Source organism: Ranitomeya variabilis, chromosome 8, assembly GCF_051348905.1.
Source record: "Ranitomeya variabilis isolate aRanVar5 chromosome 8, aRanVar5.hap1, whole genome shotgun sequence".
NCBI lineage: Eukaryota > Metazoa > Chordata > Amphibia > Anura > Dendrobatidae > Ranitomeya > Ranitomeya variabilis.
Window position 1 is genome coordinate 218,761,793 of NC_135239.1, and position 24,651 is coordinate 218,786,443.

A 24,651-nucleotide genomic window follows, 5' to 3' on the forward strand; every position below is an offset into this window, starting at 1 on the left:
CTGCAGGAAGAACACAGCGTGAGACAGAGACCCCCAGAGACAGAGGCTGCTCCCCCGAGGGGAGAGGACCCAGGTAATGAGGGTGGACCTCTGCAGGAAGAACACAGCGTGAGACAGAGACCCCCAGAGACAGAGGCTGCTCCCCCGAGGGGAGAGGACCCAGGTAATGAGGGTGGACCTCTGCAGGAAGAACACAGCGTGAGACAGAGACCCCCAGAGACAGAGGCTGCTCCCCGAGGGGAGAGGACCCAGGTAATGAGGGTGGACCCCTGCAGGGAAAGAAAGTATGAAGCAGGGACCAGGACCCCCAGCAAACAGTGCAATCCCCTTAGAGTGAAAGGACCACCAATTACTCACCATGAGGGTAGACCACCAGAGGATGACAACCGTCCAGGGGGCTGCGTGGCTTCAGAAGGATGGATTCAAAGTCCAGTCCGGCTACAAGACAGGAGGAGCAGACCCTGGTGAGACCCCGCAGACTCGGGGGGCCGCCACAATTCTGGAGGAAAACACCTTCAGATGTTTTGACATTTTTGCCCAACATGAAGTTGTACAGAAATCGTCAGTTTTGGATTTTCGCACCAGAAATGTCGCTGCCGGGAAGCGATGCGTCACCTAATTGAGGCGGCAGACCCCGTGCGCGCACCCCTAACCCTAACCCTCAGTGTCTGCAGTGCCCACCCAGCAGGACTGCACTACAGCTGAGACTTTGTTACAATGTGTCCAATCTCGCTTTCCTCACTGAGCTGAACACACTGTAACGACACCTCAGCTGTAGGCAGGACCACACCAGTGTAACTAAGGCCTCTTCGCCCCATTGCCCAGCTACATACGATACTGGGGGTTTTCCTGCTCCGGCGGTGGTCGATGGCTCTTGTAGCTCCAGTCTATGTCAGCGATACTGTTCTCCTCCTCCAGAGAGACCCACGTGATGTCCGCCTCGCTGCCGGGCGGCGGCAGAAACCCGACTTTCTGCAGAAAGGAGAAATGTCATAAGGAGAGTGTGGAGGAGGAGGAGGAGCAGGGCGAGGAGGAGGAGCGGGAGTCGGGCGAGAAACAGGGTGAGGAGCGGGAGCAGGGCAAGGAGGAGGAGCGGGAGCAGGGCGAGAAGCAGGAGCTGGGCGAGAAGCAGGAGCTGGGCGAGAAGCAGGGTGAGGAGTCGGAGCAGGGCGAGGAGCCAAGGACTCACCACTGTCGGGGGGCAATTAGGAGACGAAAATCTCACAACAAGGAGGTCACGATCCGCAGCCATCAACTTCCAGCTACCGGGAGATGTATCTGCAGAACAAGCAGGAGACCTCAGTGGGCAAAGCTGGAAACATGGCGGCGGCACACGGCGAGGTGGCACAAGGCGCAGAGGCACCCGACATGGTGTGGAGGCACACGGAGCAGAGGCACAGAGCACGGCACGGAGGCACAAAGCTCAGAGGCACATAGCACGGAGGCACACAGTGGGCGGAGGCACATAGCACGGAGGCACACGGCGCAGAGGCACAAGGTGCAGTAGCACATGGCACGGAGGCACACAGTGGGCGGAGGCACATAGCACGGAGGCACACGGCGCAGAGGCACAAGGTGCAGTAGCACATGGCACGGAGGCACACAAAACAGTGCAGAGGCACACGGTGATGAGGAACACGGTACAGAGGCACAAGGCGTGGAAGCACACAATGCGGAGGCACATGGTGCGGAGACACAAGGCGCTGCGGGGCACAATGCGGAGCCACACAGCATGGAGGCACAAGGCGGAGGCGCACGGTGCGGAGGCACAAGGCGTTGAGACATGCGGCGCGGCGGGCACAATGCGGAGGCACACTGCGCGGAGACAAGGCGCGGCGAGGCACAATGCGGAGGCATACGGTGCAGAGGCACAAGGCATGGCGGGGCACAATGTGGAGGCACACGGTGCGGCGGGGCACAATGCGGAGGCACACCGTGCGTAGGCACAAGGCATAGAGGCACACAATACGGAGACACACCGTGCGGAGGCACAAGGCGTGGAGGCTCACAATGCGGAGACACACCGTGCGGAGGCACAAGGCACGGCAGGGCACAATGCGGAGGCAGACGGCGCGGCGGAGGCACACGGCGCAGAGGCACAAGGTGCAGTGGCACATGGCACGGAGGCACACAAAACAGTGCAGAGGCACACGGTGATGAGGAACACGGTACAGAGGCACAAGGCGTGGAAGCACACAATGCGGAGGCACATGGTGCGGAGCCACAAGGCACTGCGGGGCACAATGCGGAGCCACAAGACAGAGGCGCACGGTGCGGAGGCACAAGGCGTGGAGACAAGCGGCGTGGCGGGCACAATGCGGAGGCACACTGCGCGGAGACACGCGGCGGGCACAATTGGGATGCACACTGCGTGGAGACAAGGCGCGGCGAGGCACAATGCGGAGGCACACGGTGCAGAGGCATAAGGTGTGGCGGGGCACAATGCGGAGGCACACCGTGCGTAGGCACAAGGCATGGAGGCACACAATGCGGAGACACACCGTGCGTAGGCACTAGGCATGGAGGCACACAATGCGGAGACACACCGTGCGGAGGCACAAGGCGCGGCAGGGCACAATGTGGAGGCAGACGGTGCGGCGAGGTACAATGTGGAGTATCACGGATCCCTCTCCATGCTGCTACCAATTTGTCATGTACCCGCTCTCAGCACGTGACTTGGGGTTGCGCCTGCAAGGGTTAATCTATCTCCCCTCTCTCACTCCACCATTCAACCTCTGTCCTATGCTGTAATGGGAGCATAAATCACACACCCGCTCATACACGCTGCCACCACTCACCGAACACACGGGCGATGAGCCCCCGACTATTACTAATAATGTCTACCACTCAAAAGGGTCAAACACTTTAAGGCTATGGATTCTTTAGAACATATGAGGTTCAACTCTTAAAGTTTTATGCTTTAATACAAAAGGTACAGTGCTTACAGTAAAAAAAGGTATAAAAATATGCAAAACAGTATAAAACTTTGCAGTCTGGTACTCTGTCCCTGAGGGAGGGCGAAATATGGAATGGATCACATCAGCTTCCCAGGCTGCACTCACATGTGAACAATTTTGAATGTATAGAAGCCAAATTTATAGAGTCACCCTGGAGGTCAGATTTCTAGACCAGCCCCTCAAGTTGATATTCTAATTGCTAGTTTTTGATTGGACCACGGCCGCTCCCCCAATGAATATATTATTTTCTCTGAGATCCTTTGTGTAAAGCTTCCCAGGGATAGTATCAGGATGTAATTGACATCTCTCTTCTAAAGACCTAGAAGGTGTGAACTGTTCCCTTTCTTCTTGGTTCCCAGCACGACCCTCTGGTGACATTGGAGACAGAAGTCTGCTGTCTCAGGAAAATACATATTAACACCTGGGTGAGACCTGCAGCCTTCAGGACAGATGTTACACTATTACTAGTCTCACAATAAACCTAGACAGAGTTCACTGCACAGATATATATTTATACATCTTTCACCACACGGAGGCACACAGCAGGGAGGGGCACAATGCGGAGGCACAAGGCGTGGCGGGGTACAATGCGGAGGCACACAGCACGGAGGGGCACAATGCGAAGGCACAAGGCGTGGCAGGGTACAATGCGGAGGCACACAGTGCGGCAGGACACAATGCGGAGGCACACGGCGTGGCGGGGCCCAATGCGGAGGCACACAGCGTGGCGGGGCACAAAGAGGAGGCACACAGCACTGCGGGGTACAATGTGGAGGCACACGGCGCGGCGGGGTGGGGCACAATGCAAAGGCACACGGCGTGGCGGGGCACAAAGAGGAGGCACACGGCGCAGCGCGAGTCTCACCCTGGGGCTGTAGAGCGGTCACCGTCCCAGTTATTATGTCCACTACGAACAGGACCTGAGTGAGAGAAAGATCATGAGCAGGTGGATGTGGAGACCCTCTGCTCCGCCGCTGCAACGTTCATGCGGTGGAGTGTGGCGTCCCCCGCAGTGCTTTACCTGGCGACTGCGCAGCAATGTGTCAATGATGACCCTCCGACTGTCCGCAGACCAGCAGAATGGCGCCAGCAGTGACGTGTAAATGCCCCCAAACTGCCCTGTGGAACGAGGAGACAGTGAGGGTGCTGACAGCGGCGGGGGGTTATCGGGGTGCAGGGGGTCACTCACCATCTGCGGGTCTGGAGACGATGTCCACCACACAGGAGGTGACCTTAGTGTACCAGTCGTACTGAAATACATGGGAGACTCCGTTACAATCTACGGCAGAGCGGGCCACCGCAGGGCTGCAAACGGTGGGGGGCAACCGAGGACGGATCAAGGGGGACAGGGAGCCAAAGACCGAGCGAGGGACTGTGAGGACATGACACAGCAAGGGGGCGTCATGCTGGGTGAAGGCCCTCACTATAAGGCGGCCTGTATCCCGCGCTCTCCGCTGCCCCTCACTATAAGGCGGCCTGTATCCCGCGCTGTCCGCTGCCCCTCACTATAAGGCGGCCTGTATCCCGCGCTCTCCGCTGCCCCTCACTATAAGGCGGCCTGTATCCCGCGCTGTCCGCTGCCCCTCACTATAAGGCGGCCTGTATCCCGCGCTCTCCGCTGCCCCTCACTATAAGGCGGCCTGTATCCCGCGCTGTCCGCTGCCCCTCACTATAAGGCGGCCTGTATCCTGCGCTCTCCGCTGCCCCTCACTATAAGGCAGTCTGTATCCTGCGCTGTCTGCTGCCCCTCACTATAAGGCGGCCTGTATCCCGCGCTCTCCGCTGCCCCTTTCTAAGAATTATGAGCAGCAGTTCACAATCCGCAGCTGCAGAAGAGAGAGCGGGATAAAGGTCGCCTTATAGTGAGGGGCAGCAGAGAGCGAGGGATACAGGTCGCCTTATAGTGAGGGGCAGCAGAGAGCGAGGGATACAGGTCGCCTTATAGTGAGGGGCAGCAGAGAGCGAGGGATACAGGTCGCCTTATAGTGAGGGGCAGCGGAGAGCGAGGGATACAGGTCGCCTTATAGTGAGGGGCAGCAGAGAGCGAGGGATACAGGTCGCCTTATAGTGAGGGGCAGCAGAGAGCGAGGGATACAGGTCGCCTTATAGTGAGGGGCAGCGGAGAGCGAGGGATACAGGCCGCCTTATAGTGAGGGGCAGCAGAGAGCGAGGGATACAGGTCACCTTATAGTGAGGGGCAGCAGAGAGCGCGGGATACAGGTCGCCTTATAGTGAGGGGCAGCAGAGAGCGAGGGATACAGGTCGCCTTATAGTGAGGGGCAGCAGAGAGCGCAGGATACAGGTCGCCTTATAGTGAGGGGCAGCAGAGAGCGCGGGATACAGGTCGCCTTATAGTGAGGGGCAGCAGAGAGCGAGGGATACAGGTCGCCTTATAGTGAGGGGCAGCAGAGAGCGAGGGATACAGGCCGCCTTATAGTGAGGGGCAGCAGAGAGAGCGGGATACAGGTCGCATTATAGTGAGGGGCAGCAGAGAGAGCGAGGGATACAGGTCGCCTTATAGTGAGGGGCAGCAGAGAGAGCGCAGGATACAGGTCGCCTTATAGTGAGGGGCAGCAGAGAGAGCGAGGGATACAGGCCGCCTTATAGTGAGGGGCAGCAGAGAGCGCAGGATACAGGTCGCCTTATAGTGAGGGGCAGCAGAGAGAGCGCAGGATACAGGTCGCCTTATAGTGAGGGGCAGCAGAGAGCGCGGGATACAGGTCGCCTTATAGTGAGGGGCAGCAAAGAAAGCGGGATACAGGTCGCCTTATAGTGAGGGGCAGCGGAGAGCGAGGGATACAGGTCGCCTTATAGTGAGGGGCAGCAGAGAGCGAGGGATACAGGTCGCCTTATAGTGAGGGGCAGCAGAGAGCGAGGGATACAGGCCGCCTTATAGTGAGGGGCAGCAGAGAGAGCGGGATACAGGTCGCATTATAGTGAGGGGCAGCAGAGAGAGCGAGGGATACAGGTCGCCTTATAGTGAGGGGCAGCAGAGAGAGCGCAGGATACAGGTCGCCTTATAGTGAGGGGCAGCAGAGAGAGCGAGGGATACAGGCCGCCTTATAGTGAGGGGCAGCAGAGAGCGCAGGATACAGGTCGCCTTATAGTGAGGGGCAGCAGAGAGAGCGCAGGATACAGGTCGCCTTATAGTGAGGGGCAGCAGAGAGCGCGGGATACAGGTCGCCTTATAGTGAGGGGCAGCAAAGAAAGCGGGATACAGGTCGCCTTATAGTGAGGGGCAGCGGAGAGCGAGGGATACAGGCCGCCTTATAGTGAGGGGCAGCAGAGAGAGCGGGATACAGGTCGCCTTATAGTGAGGGGCAGCAGAGAGAGCGAGGGATACAGGTCGCCTTATAGTGAGGGGCAGCAGAGAGAGCGCAGGATACAGGTCGCCTTATAGTGAGGGGCAGCAGAGAGAGCGCAGGATACAGGTCGCCTTATAGTGAGGGGCAGCAGAGAGCGCAGGATACAGGTCGCCTTATAGTGAGGGGCAGCAGAGAGCGCGGGATACAGGTCGCCTTATAGTGAGGGGCAGCAGAGAGAGCGAGGGATACAGGTCGCCTTATAGTGAGGGGCAGCAGAGAGAGCGCAGGATACAGGTCGCCTTATAGTGAGGGGCAGCAGAGAGCGCAGGATACAGGTCGCCTTATAGTGAGGGGCAGCAGAGAGCGAGGGATACAGGCCGCCTTATAGTGAGGGGCAGCAGAGAGAGCGGGATAAAGGTCGCCTTATAGTGAGGGGCAGCAGAGAGCGAGGGATACAGGTCGCCTTATAGTGAGGGGCAGCAGAGAGCGAGGGATACAGGTCGCCTTATAGTGAGGGGCAGCAGAGAGCGCAGGATACAGGTCGCCTTATAGTGAGGGGCAGCAGAGAGCGAGGGATACAGGTCGCCTTATAGTGAGGGGCAGCGGAGAGCGAGGGATACAGGCCGCCTTATAGTGAGGGGCAGCAGAGAGCGAGGGATATAGGTCGCCTTATAGTGAGGGGCAGCAGAGAGCGAGGGATACAGGTCGCCTTATAGTGAGGGGCAGCAGAGAGCGAGGGATACAGGTCGCCTTATAGTGAGGGGCAGCAGAGAGCGAGGGATACAGGTCGCCTTATAGTGAGGGGCAGCGGAGAGCGAGGGATACAGGTCGCCTTATAGTGAGGGGCAGCAGAGAGCGCGGGATACAGGCCGCCTTATAGTGAGGGGCATCAGAGAGCGAGGGATACAGGTCGCCTTATAGTGAGGGGCAGCAGAGAGTGAGGGATACAGGTCGCCTTATAGTGAGGGGCAGCAGAGAGAGCGGGATAAAGGTCGCCTTATAGTGAGGGGCAGCAGAGAGCGAGGGATACAGGTCGCCTTATAGTGAGGGGCAGCAGAGAGCGCAGGATACAGGTCGCCTTATAGTGAGGGGCAGCAGAGAGTGAGGGATACAGGTCGCCTTATAGTGAGGGGCAGCGGAGAGCGAGGGATACAGGTCACCTTATAGTGAGGGGCAGCAGAGAGCGCGGGATACAGGTCGCCTTATAGTGAGGGGCAGCAGAGAGCGAGGGATACAGGTCGCCTTATAGTGAGGGGCAGCAGAGAGCGCAGGATACAGGTCGCCTTATAGTGAGGGGCAGCAGAGAGCGTGGGATACAGGTCGCCTTATAGTGAGGGGCAGCAGAGAGCGAGGGATACAGGTCGCCTTATAGTGAGGGGCAGCAGAGAGCGAGGGATACAGGTCGCCTTATAGTGAGGGGCAGCAGAGAGCGAGGGATACAGGTCGCCTTATAGTGAGGGGCAGCAGAGAGCGAGGGATACAGGTCGCCTTATAGTGAGGGGCAGCAGAGAGCGAGGGATACAGGCCGCCTTATAGTGAGGGGCAGCAGAGAGAGCGGGATACAGGTCGCATTATAGTGAGGGGCAGCAGAGAGAGCGCAGGATACAGGTCGCCTTATAGTGAGGGGCAGCAGAGAGAGCGAGGGATACAGGCCGCCTTATAGTGAGGGGCAGCAGAGAGCGCAGGATACAGGTCGCCTTATAGTGAGGGGCAGCAGAGAGAGCGCAGGATACAGGTCGCCTTATAGTGAGGGGCAGCAGAGAGCGAGGGATACAGGTCGCCTTATAGTGAGGGGCAGCAGAGAGCGCGGGATACAGGTCGCCTTATAGTGAGGGGCAGCAAAGAGAGCGGGATACAGGTCGCCTTATAGTGAGGGGCAGCGGAGAGCGAGGGATACAGGTCGCCTTATAGTGAGGGGCAGCAGAGAGCGAGGGATACAGGCCGCCTTATAGTGAGGGGCAGCAGAGAGAGCGGGATACAGGTCGCCTTATAGTGAGGGGCAGCAGAGAGCGAGGGATACAGTTCGCCTTATAGTGAGGGGCAGCAGAGAGCGAGGGATACAGGTCGCCTTATAGTGAAGGGCAGCAGAGAGCGAGGGATACAGGTCGCCTTATAGTGAGGGGCAGCAGAGAGCGCGGGATACAGGTCGCCTTATAGTGAGGGGCAGCAGAGAGCGCAGGATACAGGTCGCCTTATAGTGAGGGGCAGCAGAGAGCGAGGAATACAGGTCGCCTTATAGTGAGGGGCAGCAGAGAGCGAGGGATACAGGTCGCCTTATAGTGAGGGGCAGCAGAGAGCGAGGGATACAGGTCGCTTTATAGTGAGGGGCAGCAGAGAGCGCAGGATACAGGTCGCCTTATAGTGAGGGGCAGCAGAGAGCGAGGGATACAGGTCGCCTTATAGTGAGGGGCAGCAGAGAGCGGGATACAGGTCGCCTTATAGTGAGGGGCAGCGGAGAGTGAGGGATACAGGTCGCCTTATAGTGAGGGGCAGCAGAGAGAGCGGGATACAGGTCGCCTTATAGTGAGGGGCAGCAGAGAGCGAGGGATACAGGTCGCCTTATAGTGAGGGGCAGCAGAGAGCGAGGGATACAGGTCGCCTTATAGTGAGGGGCAGCGGAGAGCGAGGGATACAGGTCGCCTTATAGTGAGGGGCAGCGGAGAGCGAGGGATACAGGTCGCCTTATAGTGAGGGGCAGCAGAGAGCGAGGGATACAGGTCGCCTTATAGTGAGGGGCAGCAGAGAGAGCGGGATACAGGCCGCCTTATAGTGAGGGGCAGCAGAGAGCGAGGGATACAGGTCGCCTTATAGTGAGGGGCAGCGGAGAGCGAGGGATACAGGTCGCCTTATAGTGAGGGGCAGCGGAGAGAGCGGGATACAGGTCGCCTTATAGTGAGGGGCAGCAGAGAGCGAGGGATACAGGTCGCCTTATAGTGAGGGGCAGCAGAGAGAGCGGGATACAGGCCGCCTTATAGTGAGGGGCAGCAGAGAGCGAGGGATACAGGTCGCCTTATAGTGAGGGGCAGCGGAGAGCGAGGGATACAGGTCGCCTTATAGTGAGGGGCAGCGGAGAGAGCGGGATACAGGTCGCCTTATAGTGAGGGGCAGCAGAGAGCGCAGGATACAGGTCGCCTTATAGTGAGGGGCAGCAGAGAGAGCGGGATACAGGTCGCCTTATAGTGAGGGGCAGCAGAGAGAGCGGGATACAGGTCGCCTTATAGTGAGGGGCAGCATAGAGCGAGGGATACAGGTCGCCTTATAGTGAGGGGCAGCAGAGAGCGAGGGATACAGGTCGCCTTATAGTGAGGGGCAGCAGAGAGAGCGAGGGATACAGACCGCCTTATAGTGAGGGGCAGCAGAGAGAGCGGGATACAGGTCGCCTTATAGTGAGGGGCAGCAGAGAGAGCGGGATACAGGCCGCCTTATAGTGAGGGGCAGCAGAGAGCGAGGGATACAGGCCGCCTTATAGTGAGGGGCAGCAGAGAGCGCGGGATACAGGTCGCCTTATAGTGAGGGGCAGCAGAGAGCGGGATACAGGTCGCCTTATAGTGAGGGGCAGCAGAGAGCGCGGGATACAGGTCGCCTTATAGTGAGGGGCAGCAGAGAGCGCGGGATACAGGTCGCCTTATAGTGAGGGGCAGCAGAGAGAGCGGGATACAGGTCGCCTTATAGTGAGGGGCAGCAGAGAGCGAGGGATACAGGCCGCCTTATAGTGAGGGGCAGCAGAGAGAGCGGGATACAGGTCGCCTTATAGTGAGGGGCAGCAGAGAGCGCGGGATACAGGTCGCCTTATAGTGAGGGGCAGCAGAGAGAGCGGGATACAGGTCGCCTTATAGTGAGGGGCAGCAGAGAGCGCGGGATACAGGTCGCCTTATAGTGAGGGGCAGCAGAGAGAGCGGGATACAGGTCGCCTTATAGTGAGGGGCAGCAGAGAGCGCGGGATACAGGCCGCCTTATAGTGAGGGGCAGCAGAGAGAGCGGGATACAGGTCGCCTTATAGTGAGGGGCAGCAGAGAGAGCGGGATACAGGTCGCCTTATAGTGAGGGGCAGCAGAGAGAGCGGGATACAGGTCGCCTTATAGTGAGGGGCAGCAGAGAGCGAGGGATACAGGTCGCCTTATAGTGAGGGGCAGCGGAGAGCGAGGGATACAGGTCGCCTTATAGTGAGGGGCAGCAGAGAGAGCGCGGGATACAGGTCGCCTTATAGTGAGGGGCAGCAGAGAGCGCGGGATACAGGTCGCCTTATAGTGAGGGGCAGCAGAGAGCGCGGGATACAGGTCGCCTTATAGTGAGGGGCAGCAGAGAGCGAGGGATACAGGTCGCCTTATAGTGAGGGGCAGCAGAGAGCGAGGGATACAGGTCGCCTTATAGTGAGGGGCAGCAGAGAGAGGGCAGGATACAGGTCGCCTTATAGTGAGGGGCAGCAGAGAGAGCGAGGGATACAGGTCGCCTTATAGTGAGGGGCAGCAGAGAGCGAGGGATACAGGCCGCCTTATAGTGAGGGGCAGCAGAGAGCGCGGGATACAGGTCGCCTTATAGTGAGGGGCAGCAGAGAGCGGGATACAGGTCGCCTTATAGTGAGGGGCAGCAGAGAGCGAGGGATACAGGTCGCCTTATAGTGAGGGGCAGCGGAGAGCGAGGGATACAGGTCGCCTTATAGTGAGGGGCAGCAGAGAGAGGGCAGGATACAGGTCACCTTATAGTGAGGGGCAGCAGAGAGAGCGAGGGATACAGGTCGCCTTACAGTGAGGGGCAGCGGAGAGCGAGGGATACAGGTCGCCTTATAGTGAGGGGCAGCAGAGAGCGAGGGATACAGGTCGCCTTATAGTGAGGGGCAGCAGAGAGCGAGGGATACAGGCCGCCTTATAGTGAGGGGCAGCGGAGAGCGAGGGATACAGGTCGCCTTATAGTGAGGGGCAGCAGAGAGCGCAGGATACAGGTCGCCTTATAGTGAGGGGCAGCAGAGAGCGCGGGATACAGGTCACCTTATAGTGAGGGGCAGCAGAGAGAGCGGGATACAGGTCGCCTTATAGTGAGGGGCAGCAGAGAGAGCGGGATACAGGTCGCCTTATAGTGAGGGGCAGCAGAGAGCGAGGGATACAGGTCGCCTTATAGTGAGGGGCAGCGGAGAGCGAGGGATACAGGTCGCCTTATAGTGAGGGGCAGCAGAGAGCGAGGGATACAGACCGCCTTATAGTGAAGGGCAGCAGAGAGCGAGGGATACAGGTCGCCTTATAGTGAAGGGCAGCAGAGAGCGCGGGATACAGGTCACCTTATAGTGAGGGGCAGCAGAGAGCGCAGGATACAGGTCGCCTTATAGTGAGGGGCAGCAGAGAGCGCGGGATACAGGTCGCCTTATAGTGAGGGGCAGCAGAGAGCGAGGGATACAGGTCGCCTTATAGTGAGGGGCAGCAGAGAGCGGGATACAGGTCGCCTTATAGTGAAGGGCAGCAGAGAGCGAGGGATACAGGTCGCCTTATAGTGAGGGGCAGCAGAGAGCGCAGGATACAGGTCGCCTTATAGTGAAGGGCAGCAGAGAGCGAGGGATACAGGTCGCCTTATAGTGAGGGGCAGCAGAGAGCGAGGGATACAGGCCGCCTTATAGTGAGGGGCAGCAGAGAGCGCAGGATACAGGTCGCCTTATAGTGAGGGGCAGCAGAGAGCGGGATACAGGTCGCCTTATAGTGAGGGGCAGCAGAGAGCGGGATACAGGTCGCCTTATAGTGAGGGGCAGCAGAGAGAGCGGGATACAGGTCGCCTTATAGTGAGGGGCAGCAGAGAGAGCGAGGGATACAGGTCGCCTTATAGTGAGGGGCAGCAGAGAGAGCGGGATACAGGTTGCCTTATAGTGAGGGGCAGCAGAGAGCGAGGGATATAGGTCGCCTTATAGTGAGGGGCAGCAGAGAGCGAGGGATATAGGTCGCCTTATAGTGAGGGGCACCAGAGAGCGAGGGATACAGGTCGCCTTATAGTGAGGGGCAGCAGAGAGCGAGGGATACAGGTCGCCTTATAGTGAGGGGCAGCAGAGAGCGGGATACAGGCCGCCTTATAGTGAGGGGCAGCAGAGAGCGAGGGATACAGGTCGCCTTATAGTGAGGGGCAGCAGAGAGCGAGGGATATAGGTCGCCTTATAGTGAGGGGCAGCAGAGAGCGAGGGATATAGGTCGCCTTATAGTGAGGGGCAGCAGAGAGCGAGGGATACAGGTCGCCTTATAGTGAGGGGCAGCAGAGAGCGGGATACAGGCCGCCTTATAGTGAGGGGCAGCAGAGAGCGAGGGATACAGGTCGCCTTATAGTGAGGGGCAGCAGAGAGCGGGATACAGGCCGCCTTATAGTGAGGGGCAGCAGAGAGCGGGATACAGGCCGCCTTATAGTGAGGGGCAGCAGAGAGCGAGGGATACAGGTCGCCTTATAGTGAGGGGCAGCAGAGAGCGGGATACAGGCCGCCTTATAGTGAGGGGCAGCAGAGAGCGGGATACAGGCCGCCTTATAGTGAGGGGCAGCAGAGAGCGAGGGATACAGGTCGCCTTATAGTGAGGGGCAGCAGAGAGCGGGATACAGGCCGCCTTATAGTGAGGGGCAGCAGAGAGCGAGGGATACAGGTCGCCTTATAGTGAGGGGCAGCAGAGAGCGGGATACAGGCCGCCTTATAGTGAGGGGCAGCAGAGAGCGGGATACAGGCCGCCTTATAGTGAGGGGCAGCAGAGAGCGAGGGATACAGGTCGCCTTATAGTGAGGGGCAGCAAAGAGAGCGGGATAAAGGTCGCCTTATAGTGAGGGGCAGCAGAGAGCGCGGGATACAGGTCGCCTTATAGTGAGGGGCAGCAGAGAGCGAGGGATATAGGTCGCCTTATAGTGAGGGGCAGCGGAGAGCGAGGGATTCAGGTCGCCTTATAGTGAGGGGCAGCAGAGAGAGCGGGATAAAGGTCGCCTTATAGTGAGGGGCAGCAGAGAGCGAGGGATATAGGTCGCCTTATAGTGAGGGGCAGCAGAGAGCGAGGGATACAGGTCGCCTTATAGTGAGGGGCAGCGGAGAGCGAGGGATACAGGTCGCCTTATAGTGAGGGGCAGCAGAGAGAGCAGGATACAGGTCGCCTTATAGTGAGGGGCAGCAGAGAGCGGGATACAGGTCGCCTTATAGTGAGGGGCAGCGGAGAGCGAGGGATACAGGTCGCCTTATTGTGAGGGGCAGCAGAGAGCGAGGGATACAGGTCGCCTTATTGTGAGGGGCAGCAGAGAGCGAGGGATACAGGTCGCCTTATAGTGAGGGGCAGCAGAGAGCGAGGGATACAGGTCGCCTTATAGTGAGGGGCAGCAGAGAGCGCAGGATACAGGTCGCCTTATAGTGAGGGGCAGCAGAGAGCGCAGGATACAGGTCGCCTTATAGTGAGGGGCAGCAGAGAGCGAGGGATACAGGTCGCCTTATAGTGAGGGGCAGCAGAGAGCGAGGGATACAGGTCGCCTTATAGTGAGGGGCAGCAGAGAGAGCGCAGGATACAGGTCGCCTTATAGTGAGGGGCAGCAGAGAGCGAGGGATACAGGTCGCCTTATAGTGAGGGGCAGCAGAGAGCGCAGGATACAGGTCGCCTTATAGTGAGGGGCAGCAGAGAGCGAGGGATACAGGTCGCCTTATAGTGAGGGGCAGCAGAGAGCGAGGGATACAGGTCGCCTTATAGTGAGGGGCAGCAGAGAGCGGGATACAGGTCGCCTTATAGTGAGGGGCAGCAGAGAGAGCGGGATACAGGTCGCCTTATAGTGAGGGGCAGCAGAGAGCGAGGGATACAGGTCGCCTTATAGTGAGGGGCAGCAGAGAGCGAGGGATACAGGTCGCCTTATAGTGAGGGGCAGCAGAGAGCGAGGGATACAGGTCGCCTTATAGTGAGGGGCAGCAGAGAGCGGGATACAGGTTGCCTTATAGTGAGGGGCAGCAGAGAGCGAGGGATACAGGTCGCCTTATAGTGAGGGGCAGCAGAGAGCGAGGGATACAGGCTGCCTTATAGTGAGGGGCAGCTGAGAGCGCAGGATACAGGCCACCTTATAGTGAGGGGCAGCAGAGAGCGAGGGATACAGGTCGCCTTATAGTGAGGGGCAGCAGAGAGCGAGGGATACAGGTCGCCTTATAGTGAGGGGCAGCGGAGAGCGCGGGATACAGGCCGCCTTATAGTGAGGGGCAGCAGAGAGCAAGGGATACAGGTCGCCTTATAGTGAGGGGCAGCAGAGAGAGCGGGATACAGGCCGCCTTATAGTGAGGGGCAGCAGAGAGTGAGGGATACAGGTCGCCTTATAGTGAGGGGCAGCAGAGAGAGCGGGATACAGGTCGCCTTATAGTGAAGGGCAGCAGAGAGCGAGGGATACAGGTCGCCTTATAGTGAGGGGCAGCAGAGAGCGAGGGATACAGGTCGCCTTATAGTGAGGGGCAGCAGAGAGCAAGGGATACAGGTCGCCTTATAGTGAGGGGCAGCGGAGAGCGCAGGATACAGGTTGCCTTATAGTGAGGGGCAGCAGAGAGAGCGGGATACAGGTCGCCTTATAGTGAGGGGCAGCAGAGAGCGCGGGATACAGGTCGCCTTATAGTGAGGGGCAGCAGAGAGCGAGGGATACAGGCCGCCTTATAGTGAGGGGCAGCAGAGAGCGCGGGATACAGGTCGCCTTATAGTGAGGGGCAGCGGAGAGCGAGGGATACAGGTCGCCTTATAGTGAGGGGCAGCAGAGAGCGAGGGATACAGGTCGCCTTATTGTGAGGGGCAGCATAGAGCGAGGGATACAGGTCGCCTTATAGTGAGGGGCAGCGGAGAGCGAGGGATACAGACCGCCTTATAGTGAAGGGCAGCAGAGAGCGAGGGATACAGGTCGCCTTATAGTGAGGGGCAGCAGAGAGCGCGGGATACAGGTCGCCTTATAGTGAGGGGCAGCAGAGAGCGCGGGATACAGGTCGCCTTATAGTGAGGGGCAGCAGAGAGCGCAGGATACAGGTCGCCTTATAGTGAGGGGCAGCAGAGAGAGCGAGGGATACAGGTCGCCTTATAGTGAGGGGCAGCAGAGAGCGAGGGATACAGGTCGCCTTATAGTGAGGGGCAGCAGAGAGCGCAGGATACAGGTCGCCTTATAGTGAGGGGCAGCAGAGAGCGAGGGATACAGGCCGCCTTATAGTGAGGGGCAGCAGAGAGCGCGGGATACAGGTCGCCTTATAGTGAGGGGCAGCAGAGAGCGCGGGATACAGGTCGCCTTATAGTGAGGGGCAGCAGAGAGAGCGCAGGATACAGGTCGCCTTATAGTGAGGGGCAGCAGAGAGCGCGGGATACAGGTCGCCTTATAGTGAGGGGCAGCAGAGAGCGAGGGATACAGGTCGCTCTATAGTGAGGGGCAGCAGAGAGCGCGGGATACAGGTCGCCTTATAGTGAGGGGCAGCAGAGAGAGCGAGGGATACAGGTCGCCTTATAGTGAGGGGCAGCAGAGAGCGAGGGATACAGGTCACCTTATAGTGAGGGGCAGCGGAGAGCGAGGGATACAGGTCACCTTATAGTGAGGGGCAGCAGAGAGAGCGGGATACAGGTCGCCTTATAGTGAGGGGCAGCAGAGAGCGAGGGATACAGGTCGCTCTATTGTGAGGGGCAGCGGAGAGCGAGGGATACAGGTCACCTTATAGTGAGGGGCAGCAGAGAGAGCGGGATACAGGCCGCCTTATAGTGAGGGGCAGCAGAGAGAGCGGGATACAGGTCGCCTTATAGTGAGGGGCAGCAGAGAGCGAGGGATACAGGTCGCTCTATTGTGAGGGGCAGCGGACAGCTCTAGACCTAAATCAAGAATATAATAATAATAATAATAATATGAATCAATAACAATCAGCAGAACTAAGTTCAGCCTCCAGAGCAGTCACTCTGATGCTCGGCCGCCTCCCGTGTCCTCCTGGGCACAGAGACCTTTACTGACCGAGGAACCTCCGACCCCACAATGAGCTAAAACACAAGACATGAAATCAGGAACACAGGAGACACCAACCATCAGCATCTGGCAGCACTGGAGGTGAGGGCCGAGAGCGGCGCACTGCAGGTACACAATCCGACACTTATCAGGACTGAGCCGAGGAGAGAAGACGGCAGAAGAGTCACACGAAAGAGTCTCTGGAAAACAGGAGCAGAAACAGGAGCCTTAAGGAGTTCAGATAATGAGGTACAGATATCAGATAACCAAGATTATACCCCAGAGCTGCACTCACTATTCTGCTGGTGCAGTCACTGTGTACATACTTTACATTACTGATCCGGAGTTACATCCTGTATTATACCCCAGAGCTGCACTCACTATTCTGCTGGTGCAGTCACTGTGTATATACATTACATTACTGATCCGGAGTTACATCCTGTATTATACCCCAGAGCTGCACTCACTATTCTGCTGGTGCAGTCACTGTGTACATACATTACATTACTGATCCTGAGTTACCTCCTGTATTATACTCCAGAGCTGCACTCACCATTCTGCTGGTGCAGTCACGGTGTACATACATTACATTACTGATCCTGAGTTACATCCTGTATTATACTCCAGAGCTGCACTCACTATTCTGCTGGTGCAGTCACTGTGTACATACATTACATTACTGATCCTGAGTTACATCCTGTATTATACCCCAGAGCTACACTCACTATTCTGCTGGTGCAGTCACTGTGTACATACATTACATTACTGATCCTGAGTTACATCCTGTATTATACCCCAGAGCTGCACTCACTATTCTGCTGGTGCAGTCACTGTGTACATACATTACATTACTGATCCTGAGTTACATCCTGTATTATACTCCAGAGCTGCACTCACTATTCTGCTGGTGCAGTCACTGTGTACATACATTACTGATCCTGAGTTACATCCTGTGTTATACTCCAGAGCTGCACTCACTATTCTGCTGGTGTAGTCACTGTGTACATACATTACATTACTGATCCTGAGTTACATCCTGTATTATACTCCAGAGCTGCACTCACTATTCTGCTGGTGCAGTTACTGTGTACATACATTACATTACTGATCATGAGTTACATCCTGTATTATACCCCAGAGCTGCACTCACTATTCTGCTGGTGCAGTCACTGTGTACATACATTACATTACTGATCCTGAGTTACATCCTGTATTATACTCCAGAGCTGCACTCACTATTCTGCTGGTGCAGTCACTGTGTTGTGAGGGGTTGATAGACTTGTAGACTCAGGCACAGATGGGGATAAAGTCTCTTGTTGGTTTATTGCCTCATGAACCCCCAAAAAACAAACTGGTAACAGAAAACATCCTGTTCGGCTCCAATGAAAATAAACCATCCTGCCCAGGTCATCTGGGATAACACACGGCGGCTCTCTGCCCAGGTCCTCTAGGATAACACACGGCGACTCTCTGCCCAGGTCCTCTGGGATAACACACGGCGGCTCTCTGCCCAGGTCCTCTGGGATAACACACGGCGGCTCTCTGCCCAGGTCCTCTGGGATAACACACGGCGGCTCTCTGCCCAGGTCCTCTGGGATAACACACAGCGACTCTCTGCCCAGGTCCTCTGGGATAAAACACGGCGGCTCTCTGCCCAGGTCCTCTGGGATATCACACGGCGGCTCTCTGCCCAGGTCCTCTGGGATAGCACACGGCAGCTCTCTGCCCAGGTCCTCTTGGATAGCACACGGCGGCTCTCTGCCCAGGTCCTCTGGGATAGCACACGGCGGCTCTCTGCCCGGGTCCTTTGGGATAACACACGGCGGCTCTCTGCCCAGGTCCTCTGGGATAACACACGGCGGCTCTCTGCCCAGGTCCTCTGGGATAACACACGGCGGCTCTCTGCCCAGGTCCTCTGGGATAACACACGGCGGCTCTCTGCCCAGGTCCTCTGGGATAACACACGGAGGCTCTCTGCCCAGGTCCTCTGGGATAACACACGGCGGCTCTCTGCCCAGGTCCTCTGGGATAACACACGGCGGCTCTCTGCCCAGGTCCTCTGGGATAACACACGGCGGCTCTCTGCCCAGGTCCTCTGGGATAGCACACGGCGGCTCTCTGCCCAGGTCCTCTGGGATAGCACACGGCGGCTCTCTGCCCAGGTCCTCTGGGATAGCACACGGCGGCTCTCTGCCCAGGTCCTCTGGGATAACACACGGCGACTCTCTGCCCAGGTCCTCTGGGATAACACACGGCGACTCTCTGCCCAGGTCCTCTGGGATAACACACGGCAGCTCTCTGCCCAGGTCCTCTAGGATAACACACGGCGGCTCTCTGCCCAGGTCCTCTGGGATAACACACGGCGACTCTCTGCCCAGGTCCTCTGGGATAGCACATGGCGGCTCTCTGCCCAGGTCCTCTGGGATATCACACGGCGGCTCTCTGCCCAGGTCCTCTGGGATAACACACGGCGGCTCTCTGCCCAGGTCCTCTGGGATATCACACGGCGGCTCTCTGCCCAGGTCCTCTGGGATAGCACACGGCAGCTCTCTGCCCAGGTCCTCTTGGATAGCACACGGCGGCTCTCTGCCCAGGTCCTCTGGGATAGCACACGGCGGCTCACTGCCCAGGTCCTCTGGGATAGCACACGGCAGCTCTCTGCCCAGGTCCTCTGGGATAGCACACGGCGGCTCTCTGCCCAAGTCCTCTGGGATAACACACGGCGGCTCTCTGCCCAGGTCCTCTGGGATAACACACGGCGGCTCTCTGCCCAGGTCCTCTGGGATAACACACGGCGGCTCTCTGCCCAGGTCCTCTGGGATAACACACGGCAGCTCTCTGCCCAGGTCCTCTGGGATAACACACGGCAGCTCTCTGCCCAGGTCCTCTGGGATAACACACGGCAGCTCTCTGCCCAGGTCCTCTGGGATAACACACGGCGGCTCTCTGCCCAGGTCCTCTGGGATAACACAGGGCGGCTCTCTGCCCAGGTCCTCTGGGATAACACACGGCGGCTCTCTGCCCAGGTCCTCTGGGATAGCACACGGCAGCTCTCTGCCCAGGTCCTCTGGGATAGCACACAGCAGCTGTTATGACCTGGTGGTTAAGAGGCCACACTGATATGACCTGGTGGCTAAAACGCAACATGGGACGAGCTCTGAGGAGGTGGTATCTCTACTGACCGCAGTTCCTAATCCTAACAACACTAGTAATAGCCGTGGGATGTTCCTGACTCTCCCTAGACACCTCGTCACAGCCTAAGAGCTAACTACCCCTAAAGTAGGAAATAGAAAGCTATCTTGCCTCAGAGAAAACCCCCAAAGGAAAGACAGCCCCCCACAAATATTGACTGTGAGTGGAGAGGGAAATGACGTACACAGAAATGAAATCAGATTTCAGCAAAGGAGGCCAATACTAAACTTGATAGACAGAGAGAAAAGGATACTGTGCGGTCAGTATTAAAAACTACAAAATCCACGCAGAGTTTACAAAAATTAACTCCACACTGACTCATGGTGTGGAGGGGCAAATCTGCTTCCCCAGAGCTTCCAGCTAGCCTGAATATGACATAGTGACAAGCTGGACAAAAAGAGACATATTTGCAGAGCAATAGAGTCCAAACAAATGGACAAACAAAAACTAGCCAAAACTTATCTTTTGCTGACAAGGACAGGCCATATGAGAAATCCAAGGAGAGAACCAAATCCAACCAAGAACATTGACAGCTGGCATGAACTAAAGCCCAGAGCAGGTTTAAATAACAAACCCAGGCAAGGCGATTAGTGAAGGCAGCTGCCACAGCTACCTAAAGGAGCAGCAGTTCCACTCGAAACCACCAGAGGGAGCCCAAGGGCAGAACTCACAAAAATACCATTAGCAACCACAGGAGGGAGCTCCAGAACGGAATTCACAACAGTACCCCCCCCTTGAGGAGGGGTCACCGAACCCTCACCAGAGCCCCCAGGCCGATCAGGACGAGCCAAATGGAAAGCACGAACCAAATCGGCAGCATGAACATCAGAGGCAACAACCCAAGAATTATCCTCCTGGCCATAACCCTTCCACTTATTGGAGCTTCTGCCTCGAAAAACGAGAATCCAAAATCTTCACCACATATTCCAATTCCCCCTCAACCAACAACGGAGCAGGAGGATCAACGGAGGGAACCATAGGTACCACATATCTCCACAACAAGGATCTATGGAACACATTATGAATGGAAAAAGAAGCTGGAAGGGCCAAACGAAAAGACACCGGATTGATAATTTCAGAAATCTTATAAGGCCCAATAAAGCGAGGCTTGAACTTAGGGGAAGAAACCTTCATAGGAACATGACGAGAAGACAACCAGACCAAATCCCCAACACGAAGCCGGGGACCAACAAACCGACGACGGTTAGCAAAACGTTGAGCCTTTTCCTGAGACAACGTCAAATTGTCCACCACATGAGTCCAAATTTGCTGCAACCTGTCCACCACAGAATCCACACCAGGACAGTCAGAAGGCTCAAGCTGCCCCGAAGAAAAACGAGGATGAAAACCAAAATTACAAAAAAAAGGCGAAACCAAGGTAGCCGAACTAGCCCGATTATTAAGGGCAAACTCGGCCAATGGCAAAAAGGTCACCCAATCATCCTGATCAGCAGACACGAAGCATCTCAAATAGGTTTCCAAGGTCTGATTAGTTCGCTCCGTTTGGCCATTTGTCTGAGGATGGAATGCTGAAGAAAAATACAAATCAATGCCCATTCTAGCACAAAAGGTCCGCCAAAACCTAGAAACGAACTGGGAACCTCTGTCAGACACAATATTCTCCGGAATACCATGTAAACGAACCACATGCTGAAAAAATAATGGAACCAAATCAGAGGAGGAAGGCAACTTAGGCAACGGTACCAAATGGACCATCTTAGAAAAACGGTCACAAACCACCCAGATGACAGACATCTTCTGAGAAACAGGAAGATCAGAAATAAAATCCATGGAAATATGCGTCCAGGGCCTCTCAGGAATAGGTAAAGGCAAAAGCAAACCACTGGCACGGGAACAGCAAGGCTTAGCCCGAGCACAAGTCCCACAGGACTGCACAAACGAACGCACATCCCGCGACAAGGAAGGCCACCAAAAGGACCTAGCCACCAAATCTCTGGTACCGAAAATCCCAGGGTGACCAGCCAACACCGAACAATGAACCTCAGAAATTACCCTGCTAGTCCATCTATCAGGAACAAACAGCTTCCCCACAGGACAGCGGTCAGGTTTATCAGCCTGAAACTCCTGAAGTACCTGCCGCAAATCAGGGGAGATGGCAGAAAGAATCACCCCCTCCTTGAGGATCCCAGCCGGCTCAAGAATTCCCGGAGAGTCAGGCAAAAAACTCCTAGAAAGGGCATCAGCCTTGACATTCTTAGATCCTGGAATATACGAGACCAGAAAATCAAAACTGGAGAAAAACAGAGACCACCGAGCTTGTCTAGGATTCAACCGCTTAGCAGACTCGAGGTAAATCAGATTCTTATGATCAGTCAAGACCACAACACGATGCTTGGCTCCCTCAAGCCAATGTCGCCACTCCTCAAATGCCCACTTCATAGCCAACAACTCCCGATTGCCGACATCACAATTACGCTCAGCAGGCGAAAACTTTCTGGAGAAGAAAGCACATGGTTTCATCAAAGAGCCATCAGAATTTCTCTGAGACAAAACGGCCCCTGCCCCAATCTCAGAAGCATCAACCTCAACCTGAAAAGGGAGCGAAACATCTGGCTGACGCAACACAGGGGCAGAAGTAAAACGACGTTTAAGCTCCTGAAAGGCCTCAACAGCCGCAGAGGACCAATTCATCACATCAGCGCCCTTCTTCGTCAAATCGGTCAGGGGTTTAACCACACTAGAAAAATTAGCAATAAAGCGGCGATAAAAATTAGCAAAGCCTAAAAATTTCTGAAGGCTCTTCACAGATGTGGGTTGAATCCAGTCATGAATGGCCTGGACTTTAACAGGGTCCATCTCAATAGCCGAGGGAGAAAAAATGAAACCCAAAAAAGAAACCTTCTGAACTCCAAAGAGGCACTTAGACCCTTTCACAAACAAAGCATTAGCACGAAGGATCTGAAATACCCTCCTGACCTGCTTCACATGAGACTCCCAATCATCGGAAAAAAACAAAATATCATCCAAATACACAATCATGAATTTATCCAGATAATTCCGGAAGATATCATGCATGAAGGACTGAAATACAGAAGGAGCATTAGAAAGCCCGAATGGCATCACAAGATATTCAAAATGGCCTTCGGGCGTATTAAATGCAGTTTTCCATTCATCACCCTGTTTAATACGCACGAGATTATACGCCCCTCGAAGGTCGATTTTAGTAAACCAACTGGCACCCTTAATCCGAGCAAACAAATCAGAAAGTAAAGGTAAAGGGTATTGGAATTTGACCGTGATCTTATTGAGAAGGCGATAATCTATACAGGGTCTCAAGGAGCCATCCTTCTTGGCAACAAAGAAGAATCCAGCCCCCAACGGTGACGAAGACGGTCGAATATGCCCCTTCTCCAAGGACTCCTTTACATAACTCCGCATAGCGGCATGTTCTGGCACAGACAGATTGAAAAGTCGACCCTTAGGGAACTTACAGCCAGGAATCAAATTAATGGCACAATCGCAGTCCCTATGAGGAGGCAGGGAACTGGACTTGGGCTCATCAAATATATCCTGGAAATCCGACAAAAACTCAGGAACTTCAGAAGAAGGGGACGAGGAAATTGACATCAAAGGAATATCACTATGTATCCCCTGACAACCCCAACCAGTTACAGACATAGATCTCCAATCCAGCACTGGATTATGTACCTGTAACCATGGAAAACCCAGTACAACAACATCATGCAAATTATGCAACACCAAAAAGCGAATATTTTCCTGATGTGCTGGAGCCATGTACATGGTTAACTGTGTCCAGTACTGAGGTTTATTCTTGGCCAATGGCGTAGCATCAATCCCCCTTAAGGGAATAGGGCTCTGCAAAGGCTCCAAGGAAAAACCACAGCGCTTGGCAAATTCTAAGTCCATTAAGTTCAGGGCAGCGCCAGAATCCACAAATGCCATAACAGAAAAGGACAGCAATGAGCAAATCAGGGTAACAGACAAGAGAAATTTCGGCTGTACAGTACTAATGGTAACAGACCTTGGGACCCTCTTAGTACGCTTAGGGCAATCAGAGATAGCATGAGCTGAATCACCACAGTAAAAACACAGCCCATTCTGACGTCTGAATTTCTGCCTTTCTGCTCTAGTCAAAATCCTATCACATTGCATAGGCTCAGGACTCTGCTCAGAGGACACTGCCATATGGTGCACCACCTTGCGCTCGCGCAAGTGCCGATCAATCTGAATGGCCAAAGACATTGACTCATTCAGACCAGCAGGCGTGGGGAATCCCACCATAACATCCTTAAGGGCTTCAGAAAGACCCTTTCTGAAAATAGCTGCCAGGGCATACTCATTCCATTTTGTGAGCACAGACCACTTTCTAAATTTCTGGCAGTATACTTCTGCTGCTTCCTGACCCTGACACAGAGCCAGCAAAGTTTTTTCTGCCTGATCCACAGAATTAGGCTCGTCATACAGCAATCCGAGCGCTTGAAAAAATGCGTCAATATTGAGCAATGCAGGATTTCCTGGCTCAAGGGAGAATGCCCAGTCCTGCGGGTCGCCAAGCAGCAAAGAAATAACAATCTTCACCTGCTGAATGGGGTCACCAGAGGAACGGGGTCTCAGAGCAAAAAACAATCTGCGATTATTTTTGAAGTTCAAAAATTTAGATCTATCCCCAGAAAACAAATCAGGAATAGGAATTCTAGGCTCTAATACCGGAGTCTGGACAACATAATCTTGGATACTCTGTACCCTTGCAGCGAGTTGATCCACACGCAAGGACAGACCCTGAACCTCCATATCAGCACCAAAATCCTGAACCACCCAGAGATTAAGGGGAAAAAAAGACAAAACAAGCTACAAAGGAAAAAAAAATGACTCAGAACTTTCTTTTCCCTCTTTTGAGATGCATTTAACACATTGTGGGCCAGCTGTACTGTTATGACCTGGTGGTTAAGAGGCCACACTGATATGACCTGGTGGCTAAAACGCAACATGGGATGAGCTCTGAGGAGGTGGTATCTCTACTGACCGCAGTTCCTAATCCTAACAACAACACTAGTAATAGCCGTGGGATGTTCCTGACTCTCCCTAGACACCTCTTCACAGCCTAAGAACTAACTACCCCTAGAGAAGGAAATAGAAAGCTATCTTGCCTCAGAGAAAACCCCAAAAGGAAAGACAGCCCCCCCACAAATATTGACTGTGAGTGGAGAGGGAAATGACGTACACAGAAATGAAATCAGATTTCAGCAAAGGAGGCCAATACTAAACTTGATAGACAGAGAGAAAAGGATACTGTG

General features: G+C 55.4%; 1 protein-coding gene across 1 annotated transcript in view; it reads right to left on the reverse strand.

The window, feature by feature from the left end:
• APEH (acylaminoacyl-peptide hydrolase) overlaps nucleotides 1–24,651 on the reverse strand; it is a 116,035-nt gene that overhangs the window by 10,381 nt on the left and 81,003 nt on the right. Inside the window, exons 10-16 of the mRNA XM_077277224.1 lie at nucleotides 16,262–16,383; nucleotides 4,147–4,207; nucleotides 3,979–4,076; nucleotides 3,823–3,877; nucleotides 1,190–1,278; nucleotides 834–972; nucleotides 358–438 (exon numbers count right to left, since the gene is read on the reverse strand). Coding sequence (XP_077133339.1) covers nucleotides 358–438; nucleotides 834–972; nucleotides 1,190–1,278; nucleotides 3,823–3,877; nucleotides 3,979–4,076; nucleotides 4,147–4,207; nucleotides 16,262–16,383 — 645 coding nt within the window. The remainder of the gene's footprint in view (nucleotides 1–357; nucleotides 439–833; nucleotides 973–1,189; nucleotides 1,279–3,822; nucleotides 3,878–3,978; nucleotides 4,077–4,146; nucleotides 4,208–16,261; nucleotides 16,384–24,651) is intronic.